The sequence below is a fragment of the Jaculus jaculus genome, chromosome 19 (genome assembly GCF_020740685.1).
Source record: "Jaculus jaculus isolate mJacJac1 chromosome 19, mJacJac1.mat.Y.cur, whole genome shotgun sequence".
NCBI classification, from domain to species: Eukaryota; Metazoa; Chordata; class Mammalia; order Rodentia; family Dipodidae; genus Jaculus; species Jaculus jaculus.
In genome coordinates, this window is record NC_059120.1 from 20636958 (window position 1) to 20650137 (window position 13180).

The 13180-nt window shown below is 42.6% G+C and overlaps 1 protein-coding gene across 2 annotated transcripts in view; it reads left to right on the forward strand.

Moving 5' to 3' along the window:
- The window catches only part of Ephx4 (epoxide hydrolase 4), a 46672-nt gene that overhangs the window by 12826 nt on the left and 20666 nt on the right, over positions 1-13180 (forward strand). For both annotated transcript variants that reach the window (XM_004653678.2, XM_045138238.1), the window contains exon 3: positions 11441-11598. In XM_004653678.2, coding sequence (XP_004653735.1) covers positions 11441-11598 — 158 coding nt within the window. The remainder of the gene's footprint in view (positions 1-11440; positions 11599-13180) is intronic.

Here is a 13180-nt window from a genome sequence, read left to right on the forward strand (position 1 = left end):
GCTGCAAACCAACTCCAGACGCATGTGCCATCATGTGCACCTGGCTTACATGGGTACTGGGGAATTGAACCTGGATCCTTAGGCTTTGCAGGCATGTTCCTTAACTGCTAAGCCATCTCTCCTGCCCAACAAGCCGTTTTTCAACTCTGACCCACACCTAGGTTTTGTGGTGCTGGGGAAGGAACCCAGAGCTTCATGCATGCTAGACAAGCACTCATCACCTGAGCTGCATCCCTCATCCCACACCATCTACGAGAACATGGAGAGAAAATAACCGCACATCATTCTATACACTCGGTAACTCTTTCAAAGAATCCCATCAAATAGCAGTGGTCCTTGGTCCAAGGAAGTAGATGCCATCTGTTTTATCTTGAAATGATACTTTTTGCATGTTTTACATAGCAATTGTCACATTTAAAAATTTTTACTTTGATTATTTTGGAAAAGATGTGTTCACCTGTGTGCGCATGTGCCAAAACACTTGTGTGGAGGTTGAAGGACAACTTTCAGGTGTTGGTTCACACTTTCCTCCTCGGTTGAGGCACGGTGAGTACGAGGTCAGTCTGGGCTATAGTGAGACCCTGCCTGGAAAAAGTAAAAATAAAAATAAAAATAAAAATAAAAACAAAAACAGGGGGCTGGAGAGATGGCTTAGTGGTTAAGCACTTGCCTGTGAAGCCTAAAGACCCCGGTTCGAGGCTCGGTTCCCCAGGTCCCACGTTAGCCAGATGCACAAGGGGGCGCACGCATCTGGAGTTCGTTTGCAGAGGCTGGAAGCCCTGGCGCGCCCATTCTCTCTCTCTCCCTCTATCTGTCTTTCTCTCTGTGTCTGTCACTCTCAAATAAATAAATAAATAAAAATTAAAAAATATATAAAAAAATAAAAACAGGGCTGGAGAGATGGCTTAGCTGTTAAGACACTTGCCACCTACTAAGGACTCATGTTCAACTCTCCAGGTCCCACATAAGCCAGACGCACAAAGTGACATAAGTGCCCAAGGTCACACATGCACACAAGGAGGCACACGCTTCTGGAGTTTGATTGCAGTGGCTGGAGGCCCTGGCACACCAATTCTTTCTCTCTCCTTTCATTAAAAAATAATAATAATAAATAAAGGCCAGTTTGTTGGGCTTGCCTCAAAAAAAAAAAAAATAAAAGCAAATAACAACACTACAGGAAACAGCTAAGCATACAAATGTAACATACTCTCTACATTTATCATCATTACCCACAAATAACTATCAAGAACCGACAATGTGTCCTGTGTGCTAAGACATACTGCACAGACATATCAAAACGCTGGGTCTTTCTTAAAACCAAAGGAGGTACACAGCGGTGAGAACTTTAGCTAAATCAACCCAAAATACAGCTGTTTGTCAAAGTATGAGTTTTCTCACTCTCTCCACCTCAATTTGCATCTCTTTTAAAAAATCTTTTGAGCTGACCCAGGAAATTTCTGTGAGTTGTCCCCAGCTGTCTGGACTGCACGTGTCATCACTCAAGAGCTGAGGCGAGCCGGAAGCTGGGCTCTGAGATCACAGCCCCCAGCCTGTCGGGTGAGGATGGAAAGGAAAGGTTGTTCTGCATCTCAAAGAGGCTGGCCTGGCGAAACCAGGAGTCTTCTTTATGTTGAGGGTCATGACAGGCAAAAAGGACTTTTTTTTTTTTTTTCCTGAATGGTCTCTGTTATTTAAAGCCACCAGAAAAGGTTGGCATAGTGATGCATCTCTATAATCCCAGTATTCAGAAGGCCAAGGCAGGAGAATTGTGGTGAGTTTGAGACCAGCCTGGGATACATAGCAAGACTGTCTCAAAAAAACGGGGGGCTGAAGAGATGGCTTAGCTGTTAAGGTACTTGCCTGCAAAGCCTAAGGGCCTAGGTTCAATTCCCCAGTACCCACATAAGCCAGATGCACAAGGTGGTACATGGGTCTGGAGTTTGCAGTGGCTGGAGGCCCCGGCACTCCCATTCTCTCTCACTCTGTCTGCTTCTTTCTCTCCCTCTTTCTCTCAAATTAATTAATTAATTAATTAAAATTTAAAAGCAAGATAGATAGATGGCTCAGCACTTAAGGAGCTTGCTTGCAAAGCCTGATGACTGGAGTTCGATTCCCGAGTACCCACATAAAGCCAGATGCATGGAGTGGTGCGTGTGTCTGGAGTTTGTTTGCAGTGGCTGGGCCCTGGCATGCCCATTCTCTCTCAGTCTCTGTCTGTCTGTCTCTGGGAAAAAAATAAAAGGTAATGTGTCTGAGAGTGGAAATATGTTTTTGGGTTATTTTTTAAGACAGTGTTTCAACTGTGGGGCCCCAGCTGGCCTTGATCTTTCAGCAATCTTCCTGCCTCTGCCTCCTGAATCCTGAGATGATGTTTGTGGGCAGCCACACCCCTCCTTTACTTTAAAAAAAAAAAAAAAAAAAAAAAAACTTCATGGGAGACCAAGTGCGTATTAATTATACCAGGAATGTGGAGGTCGGAGGACAGTGTCAGGTGTGGGGCTTCATCTTCTACACCGCTTGGGTCAGGGTCTCTGGCTGGCTGGCCTCAAGCTTCGGGGGGTTCTCCTGTGTCTTCCACTTCCATGAGGGCATGCCGGCCCTGCAGCCAAGCACGGCTGCATCCAGCTCTATGTGGGTTCTGGGGATCCAAACTCAGGTCCTCAATTGCACAGCAAGCACCTTATCCACTATCTCTCCAGCCCTAAAACTAATTTTGGTTACTATACCTTTAAGGGTTATTGCTCTTTTTAAAAAAATATTTTATTTATTTATTTGAGAGTGGGGGAGGAGGAAAGAGGGAGAGAACAGGTACACCAGTGCCTCTAGGTACTGCAAACGAACTGCAGACACATATGCTACCTTGTGCATATGGCTTACGTGGGTCCTGGGGGAATCGTACCTGGATCCTTAGGCTTCACAGGCAAGTGCCTTCATGGCTAAGCCATCTCTCCAGCCCAGGTTATTGCTGGGCTGTTTTTGTTTTATTCTATGAATGAGGTCCAGTTCATATGAATGACATGTCTACAAGCCTGTCACTGAGGTGGTTTCTAGTTTAGGACTGAAGTGAGATTCAAATATTTTATAATTATTATTATTATTGCTTTGGTTTTTCAAGGTAGGGTTTCACTCTAGCCCAGGCCGACCTGGAATTCACTACAGAGTCTCAGGGTGGCCTCGAACTCACAGAGATCCTCCTACCTCTACCTCCTGAGTGCTGATTTTTTTTAATATTATTTATGTAGGGGGTCACACATGTATGGGACCACCAGCATCTCTTTCACTACAAACAGTGCCCATCTAGCTTTATGTGGGTGGAGGGGAAATGGAACTCAAGCTGGTAGGCTTTGCAAGCAAGTGCCTTTAACTGCTGAGTCATCTCCCAGCCCCATGTTTTATTACTTATGAATTATAGAACAAGACTTTTAAAAATTATTCTTAGCCAGGCATGGTGATGCACACCTTTAATCCCAGCACTGGGGAGGCAAAGGGTAGGAAGGATCACCATGAGTTTGAGGCCACCTTGAGACTACATAGTGAATTCTAAGTCAGCCTGGGCTACATTGAAAAATCAAAAAAAAAAAAAAAAAAGCTTACTGTTTTGTACTGGGTGTAGTGGCACATGCCTTTAATCCCAGTGTTCAGAAGGCAGAGGTATCAGAAGATCTCAGTGGGTTCCAGGCCAGCCTGGGCCAGAGTGAGACCCTACCTGGAAAAAGCTCCCCCTCAAATTCTTTTGAAATTTGTTAAGGCGTGCACTCTCTGTATTAGTAGTACTTAGGATACTGTGAGACTCCACTCATGGTTAATATCAATAGTTGCAATTTTTTCCACATTTTAAATTAATTTTTTAAATTACCCTATAAATTAATGGGTTTCATTATAACATTTTCATACATATTTTGCTCACATTTGACCCCCAGTTACACTCCCTTATCTGTCTTCTCCCTCCTTGCTTGTGCTTTTCCTTTACCCCAAATGTTCCCATTCTGCTTTCATGTGATATGTATTATTTTAAGTTTAAATCCGGACTCCTAATATGAGAGAAAACATGCAATATTTGCCCTTTCTGAGACTGGCTTATTTTGCTTAACATGATGGTCTCCAGTTCTGTCACTTTTTCTATAAAAATATGTTTTTAGCCGGGTATGGTGGCACACGCCTTTAATCCCAGCACTTGGGAGGCAGAGGTAGGAGAATCGCCATGAGTTCGAGGCCACCCTGAGACTACATAGTGAATTCCAGGTCAGCCTGGGCTAAAGCAAGATCTTACCTCAAAAAGCCAAAAAAAAAAAAAATGTTTTTAATCCTTCTTTATGGCTGAATAATAGTCTGTTATGCATATTTACTATGTTTTCTTAATCCACTCACCTCTTGATAAGCATCTAAGCTGATTCACATCTCAGCTAATGTAAATAGGGCTCCAGGAGGCATATGTGGAGGACTGGCATGGCTGGGTCTTAAGGTAGCTCTAGTTTTCGTGTTTTGACGAACTTCATTGCTAATATCCATAGTGGCTGCGCCAGTTTCCACTCCCACAAAGGCTCCTGTCACCAGTATCTGTGATTTGCTTCTCGATGATCACCGTTCTGACTGGGGTGAGATGGAATCTCAATGTAGTATTGATCTACATGGCCCTGATGGTTAAAAGCATTGAACACTTTTTTCATCTATTTACTGGCCACTTTACTTTTTCTTTTGTGAACTGTCTGTTCAGTTCGTTTGCCCATTTATTGGTTGAATGATTTGAGAGGCTTTGGTGTTCAACTTTTTTAGTTCTTCATCTATTCTGGATGGTAAGCCCTTGTCAGACATATTGTTGGCAAAGATTTTCTCCCATCATTTATGTTGTCTGCTCGCTGCTCTTTTGGCTGGGCAGGAGCCTTTTCATTTCAGGTTGCATTTTTAAAAATATCTTTATTTATTTATGAGAAAGAGAGAGAGAAAAAAAAAGAGGCAGATAGAGAGAAAGAGAGGGTGAGCATGCCAAGGCCTCTAGGCACTGCAAACAAATCCCAAACATATGCACCTCCTTGTGTATCTGGCTTACGTGAGTACTAGGGAATTGAACCTGGGTCCTTAGGCTTAGCAAGCAAGCACCTTAACTGCTGAGCTATCTCTCCAGCCCTACAAATACTTTTTACTTTATCTATCTGCAAGCACAGAGAAAGAGAGAAGAAACAGATGAGCCAGGGCCTCTAGCCAGTGCAAACGAACTCCAGGCACATGTGCTTTACATCTGGCTTTATGTGGGCGCTAGGAAATCAAACCCCGGCCATCAGGCTTTGCAAGCAAGTATCCTTAACTGCTGAGCCATCTCTCCAGCCCAAGTTGCAGTTTTTGGTGTGTATGTGTATAATATGTGTGCATATTCCCATGTGTGTGCAGATGCATGTACTCTGTGTGCACACATGCAGAGGCCAGAGGAAGACGTCAGGTGTCACCCTCTATAGTTCTTCTGCCTTATTTCCCCAAGAAAGACTCACTGAACATAGAGCTTCCCCCCCCCCTTTTTTTTTTTTTTTTTTTTTTTTTTTTTTTTTTTTTGCTAGACTGCAAGTCAGAAGTCCCAGGGATCCTCCTGATCAGCACTGAGTTTACAGGCAGGCATGATCATGCCCAGCTTTTTATATGGGATCTGGGGATTGAATTCAGCCCTGCTACTTGGGCAGCAAATGATCTTATCCACTAAAGCACTTCACAGCCCCAAGTCGCATTTATTTTTTAAAATTATTTTTATCAGGGGCTGGAGAAATGGCTGCGCAGTTAAGACGCTGGCCTGAGAAGCCTAAGGACTCATGTTCAACTCTCCAGGTCCCACATCAGCCAGATGTCTAGTGACACAAGCTCCCAAGGTGGCACATGCTCACGGCGGGGGGTGGGAGAAAGCACATGTCTGGAGTTCAGTTGCAGTGGCTGGAGGCCCTAGTGGGCCAGTTCTCTCTCTTTCTCTCTCACTCACTCCTACATTTAAAAAATGGCAGTCTGTTGGACTTGCCTCAAAAAAAATTTATGTATTTGTGGAGAGAGAGAATGTGTCAGTTTGTCATTTGGCTTTATGTGGGTACTGGGGGATTGCATCTGGGCCAATAGGCTTTTCAAGCAAGTGCCTTTAAATGCTGAGTCATCTCCCCAGTCCCCATGTGACATTTATTTTTAAGGCAATTTAAAATATTAATAATATGACGTGTAAGTTTTATGTTTACATGATCTGTAATACAATCTTACATATAAAATGTTGTGAAATTGTGCACTTTGAGTCAAATTTCTGCCCTAAAATCTCTAATTAAATGGATCAAAATGAAAATGCCAATATTTAAGATATTAAAACAAGGCACAATTTAATAAAAATTGCATAAAATTCTCCAGTAAGAATGTGAGACTTTTAGTTGTTACCGTTTTAAGTAGGCCAGATTTTTTTAAAATTCTTTAATTTATTTATTTGAGAGAGAGGGAGAGAGAGAAGGAGAGGGAAAGAATGGGCACACCAGGGCCTCTAGCCACTGCAAATGAACTTCAGATACATGTGCCACCTGGCATACGTGGGTCCCAGGGAATTGAATCTGAGTCCTTAGGCTTTGCAAGCAAGTGCCTTAACTGCTAAGTCATCTCTCCAGCCCCACACTTTTTCTTTTTCCTTTTTCTTTCTTTCTTTTATTTATTTATTTTTCGAGTAGGGTCTCACTCTAGCTCAGGCTGACCTGGAATTCACTCTGTAGTCTCAGTGTGACCTTGAACTCACGGAGATACTCCTACCTCTGCTTCCTGAGTGCTGGGATTAAAGGCATGTGCCACCATGTCCAGCTCAGAAATCTTATTGAACTGTTTCTTCTCCTCCTCCTTTTTTTTTTTTTTTTTTTTTGAGATAGGGTGCAATTGTAGCTTAGATTAACCTGGAACTCATTCTTTACTCCCAAACTGGCCTCAAACGTCAAACTCACAGTGATCTTCCTACCTCTGCCTCTGCCGTGTTGGGATTAAAGGCCTGCGCCACCATGCCTGGCCTGAACTATTCCTTCTACTACTGCCATTACTCAGTATTTCATTATTCATTTGTGTTGCTAATTGAACCAGTGTTTTTTTTTTTTTCAATATTTGATTTTTATTTATTTATTTATTTGACAGAGAAAGATGGAGAGAGAGAGAGAGAATGGTCACACCAGGGCCTCCAGCCACTGCAAATGAGCTCTGGACACATACGCCCCCTTATGCAACTGGCTAATGTGGGTCCTAGAGGATTGAACCTGGGTCCTTTGGCTTTGCAGGCAAATGCCTTAACTGCTAAGCTATCCCTCCACCCCTCAACCAATGGTTTTTTTTAATATATTTTTATTGAATTACTTGCAAGCATAGACAGGGGTGAAGAAAGAGTGAGAGAATGAGAGAAATGGTAGGTGTGCCTGGACACCTTGCCATTGTCAACAAATTCCACATCCATGTGCTACTTTGTGCATCTGACTTCATGTGGGTTTGGAGGAATCAAACCCGGGCCCTCAGGGTTTCAGAGCAAGTGCCTTTACCGGCTGAGCCATTTCTCCAGGCCCCATCCAATCTGTACCGCACTTGCAGACACCTCGGGGAACTCAGAAAAGAACTACGTGATGTCAGTGATGTGCCCAGGGCACTGAGGCTGTGCACACAAACACAAACATGCAGAGAGACCAGCCGCCCTAGCCTGTGAAGGAGCGTATGCAGCATGAGGGGGTTCATTGCGGCGTGAAGGACAGGGATCAGAGGCTAACAAGGACAGTGGGGACAGTGGACATTAAGTCAAAGGAAGCCGTGTGAACAAAGCCATAAGAACAAACTACAGTAACCATGTGTGCTCGTGACTGCCTGGGGACTGCTGTTGGCTAACTCCATGACCTTTGGCACTTCAGATAACTTTGCCATGTGCCTCATTTCTCATAGATAAAGGAAGGATAATACTACTACTTACTTTGTAGTATTGTTTTGAAGAGCAATGGCACCATGTAGAGCACATTGTCCCTGGCTCATAGTAAAGACAATGTAGATGCCAGGTCAGGAAAGATCTTAGCAAGAAACCACATGAGAGACTTTGTGTTTTTGCTACATCACTCTGATTTTATAGAAGATAGCAGGCAAAGGGAATGAAATGGATATAGATCAATCCGTAGGCTGATCTCAGCGGTAGGGACAGGAGGCGTGATCACATAAATATATAAGAGGTTAAATATGCAGAACTTTATTGATTGGACATGAGGGGTTATCAAAAGGGAAGAGTTGGGCTTTGGTTAAAGACATAAAAAAAAATCAATTCAAAATTGTAAGGCTAATGGGAAAATAATACCAGTTGACAGATGAGAATTCTTAAGGCAACAAACTACTTGATGTGTTTGTTACAGCCCAGAGACAAGATTAACAAGACACTATGATATTTTTTTTTATTTATTTATTTGAGAGCGACAGACACAGAGAGAAAGACAGATAGAGGGAGAGAGAGAGAATGGGCGCGCCAGGGCTTCCAGCCTCTGCAAACGAACTCCAGACGCGTGCGCCCCCTTGTGCATCTGGCTAACGTGGGACCTGGGGAACCGAGCCTCGAACCGGGGTCCTTAGGCTTCACAGGCAAGCGCTTAACCACTAAGCCATCTCTCCAGCCCAAGACACTATGATATTTATTAACATGTTTTAAACCCATCTTTAATCTGAGGACTGTGGTTATGACTCAGGGGCAGAGCACTGGTCTAGTATGGACAAGACCTGTGACTTAGTCTCCAGTAGCACAAAGACAAATTGAAATGACAAATCCATCATACTTGTCACTGTTGATACAGAGTTGCATAAGTCACAGATAGTCTAGAAGCGAATCAGAGATTCTGTAACCATTGATAATTCCAGCAGTGTGTCTGACACCCTTCCCATCATCGGCGTCTACAAGGTGACTGCAATATCGGTTGTATGGCTCTCTGACAGTCCACACTACTGCCAGTCTCTACTGGTTTCCCACACACTACACTGCAAAGGTATTTTCAGACAAGAATCTCTCAGTTGGTTTCTGTCAGTTAATTTTACACTACGCTATCTTGAGACAATGTGCTTACAGATGCTTTTAAAACATGCATATTTTGGATTCCATAATATAGTGAGTCACTCTTAAAAATACTGGTATTTTTTTGTTAGTTATCCAAAATAACTACTTATTCGAGGAAGAAAGTCTTAGATTTCCATTATTTATAGTTAATTCTGTGGTTCCCTGACTAAGGACACAGTCCCCTGTATGCTGTCCATCCGTGACCCCAGGACGTGATGGGAGTCAAGTAATGAGTACTTATGCTGCTGCCGCTTGGGTTGGCCGATGTTCTGATGTCATTCTTTTTTTGCTTTGTTTTGTTTTGTTTTGCTTTGCTTTGCTTTGCTTTGCTTTGCGTTGCGTTGCGTTGCGTTGCGTTGCGTTGCGTTGCTTTGCTTTGCTTTGCTTTGCTTTGTTTTGTTTTGTTTTGTTTTGTTTTGTTTTGTTTTGTTTTGTTTTGTTTTGTTTTGTTTTGTTTTGTTTTCCCAGGTGGGGTCTCACTCTAGCTCAGGCTACCCTGGAATTCACTCTGTAGTCTCAGGGTGGCCTCGAACTCACGGTGATCCTCCTACTGCTGCCTCCCGAGTGCCGGGATTAAAGGCGTGCGCCACCACACCCAGCTCTGATGTCATTCTTGTACATGCTTGTGGTTTAATACTGTCTACACAGAATTGTTCTTCAGCAAGCATAGATTTCTGTCAAATGGTTTATCCTGCTGGAGTCTATCGATTTTTGTTTCAATTCCAGACTTTTTCATCCAATTACTAAAAACATCGAGCTCTCTCTGACCATCCTGGCCAAATAATCATTCAGATTGTGATAAATGAAAGATCTCAAGTTCATCTCCCTTTTTACTATTTTAAAACATGGTAGTTGTCTGTTCGTTCTGTCTCAAAATTCAGTCTGTAAGATGACTAATTGCTGTTAGCATGAATTCCCTTGTGGCAAGCATCACTTAAGAAGAGCTTATGAAATTGATTTACTAAGTAATTATTTGTAAACACATTGATTTTAGTATATGATATGTTATAGCTTGATAAATACTGACTCTTTGTTATAGACCTTTGACCCTGGAAGAAAGGTGAAATATTTCTCCATCAGGCGTGGTGGCACACGCCTTTAATCTCAGCACTCGGGGAGGTAGAGGTAGCAGGATTGCCATGAGTTCGAGGCCACCCTTAGACTACATATTCCAGGGTAGCCTGAGCTAGAGTGAGACCCTACCTTGGGAGGAAAAAAAAGAAAGTGAAATGTTTCTCATGAGGATTATCAGTACTTATTCCCCACATGGTTCTCTGTTTCCTTTTGTGACAGGTAACTAACTGTAACTTTTGTTTGTGGGTAAGGTTTAAAGCAGGGTTTCACTCTAGCCTAGGTTGACCTGGAACTTTCTCTGTAGTCCAGGCAGGCAGTCCTCCTACCTCAGCTTTCCTAGGCTGGGATTAAAGACATGAACTACCATGTCTGTCAACTTTTTTTTTTTTTTTTTATGAGGAATTTCTTACAGTGTTCCACTTAGGAAATCTTTTTTTTTTTCTTTTTCTTTCTTTCTTTCTTTCTTCCTTTTTTTTTTTTTTTCCTAAGGTAGGGTTTCACTCTAGCCCAGGCTGACCTGAAATTCACTATGTAGTTTCAGGGTGGCTTCAAACTCACAGTAATCCTCCTACCTCTGCCTCCCGTGTGCTGGGATTAAAGGCGTGTGCCAGCACGCCTGGTTTAGGAAATCTTTAATATTACTATTTTTGTGTTATAATGAGACAGAATGTGAGTGAGACAGAATGCTACTATGCTGACTGGGCTAGCCTAGAACTCCTAGACCAAAGCCATCTTCTTACACCAACTTCCCTATAAACAGGCACTACAAGCTCTCCCCACCATGCCCTGTGAATCACATTCTTTGTATGAGTCAAGAAGGTGGGTTTTTTTTGGGTGGGGGAGTGGCTAGAGAGATGGCTTAGCAGCTAAGGAGCTTGCCTGCAAAACCTAATGATCTGAGTATGATTCTCCAGTATCCATGTAAAACCAGATGCACAAAGTAGCACATGCATCTGGAGTTCATTTGCAGTGGCTAGAGGTCCTGGAGCACCCTTCTCTCTCTGCTTGCAAATAAATAAATAAAATATTGTTAAGTATTTAAAAAAGAAATATGGGCTGGAGAGATGGCTTAGCAGTTAAGGTGCTTGCCTGGGAAGCCTAAGGACCCAGGTTGATGGCACAGTGCCCACGTAAGCCAGATGCACAAGGTGGTGCATACATCTGGAGTTTGTTTGCAGTGGCTATAGGCCCTGGCATGCCCATTCTCTCTCTCTCTCTCTCTCTCTCTCTCTCTCTCTCTCTCTCAAATAAAATAATTTTTTAATTAGAAAAAAAAAAGGAAAGGTATTTTCAGTGCTACTTTTTTCCTTGAAGGTATTCCTGGCGTCACCAACTGAGAGAATTTAAAAGTGAATACAGAGTTGTTGCTCTAGATTTGAGAGGCTATGGAGAAACGGATGCTCCTCTTCATCAAGAGAATTATAAACTGGACTGTCTAATTACAGATATAAAGGATATTTTAGACTCCTTAGGTAAGTTAGTTTTGTTTTTAAACTGTATTAAATTATTTTTAAGGAACTAACATTTATTGAGCATTTCTTTTCTTGGGAGGATATTTTCCATCTACATGAGCCGGTTTTGAGTACACAGCCTAAAATATTTGTATAGAAAAATTTAAATAATGCATCTTAAGTATCTAGCTAAGACTGATGTTTAGAATTTGCTTTTAGAAATAGACTTTTCTGGGGCTGGGGAAATGACTCAGCAGTTAAAGGTGCTTGCTTACAAAGCCTGCCAATTTCGTTTCAATTCCTCAGCCGCCCATGGAAAGCTAAACAGACATTTTGCTGCTGCAACAGCAGTAGCAGCAGCAACTCCATGTCTCTCTCTTTCCCTCTCTCTCTCTTTCTCTCTCTCTCTCTCTCTCTCTCTCTCTCTCTCTCTCTCTCTCTCACACACACACACACACACACACACCTGCAAATGAATAAAAGCAAAATTTAAGACTTTTCTTAGAGCTGGAGCTATAGCTCAGTGGTAGCATTTTTGGATAGCATGGGCAAGGGCCTGGGTTCAATCCCTGGCATAGCAAAATAAATTTTTCCTTTCTTTGGGAGAGTAAAATGAAGGTCCCATCTGGTTGAGAAAAAACAAGCTTAATGTATACTGTTTTGTTTCCTAGAACTAATTCTTGAGTATTTGATTCTTACACTCCAAAACTTTATGTCTTCGGTTCTCTACTCCTAAATATTCATTTCAAAATGGTATAAGCCTCAGAAGCACTTGCCTCTTTTGTATTGATCAGCTACTACAGTATCATATAAGAAACCCCCCCAAACCAGCATGGTGATGCACACCTATAGACCCAACACTTGGGAGGCCGAGGTAGGATCACCATGAGTTCAAGGCCAGCCTGGTGCTGCAGTGAGTTCCAAGTCAGTCTGAGCTAGAATGAAATCCCACCTCCATAAAACAGACAAAATTAAACAGCAACAATGAAAAAAAGGGGGGACTGGGGAGATGTCTTAGTGGTTAAGGCACTTGCCTACAAAGCGTAAGGACTCAGGTTTGATTCCCCAATACTCATGTAAGCCAGATGCACATGGTGGCACATGTGTCTGGAGTTCATTTTCACTGGCTATAGACCCTGGCATGCCCATTCTCTCTCTCTATCTACCTCTGTCTCTTTCTGTCCCTAATATATAAATAAGTAAATAAATAATTTTCAAAAAAAAAATCTCCCTGAAATTAGTGACATACAGCCATAATCATTCATTGTTCAGTTCATGGATCTCAGGACAATGGTTTTGTTTTTTGTTTTGGACTTGGTCTCATGTAGCCTAGGCTGGCCTCAAACTTGCAATACTCCTGCCTCAGCTTCCCACATACTGATCTTGAACTTCTGATCCCATTTCTATCTCCCTTCCTCCCCTCTCACTGAAGATTACAGGCATGTACCACCATGCCTGCTTCAATAAATCTTTTTAAACTTCATTACTAGTCAGGCACATGGCTCATACCTGCAATCCCAGCACTAGAGGGACTAAGGTAGGAGGATCATCATGAGTTTAAGGCCAGTCTGGGCTACACAGTGAGTTACAGGTCAACCTGGAC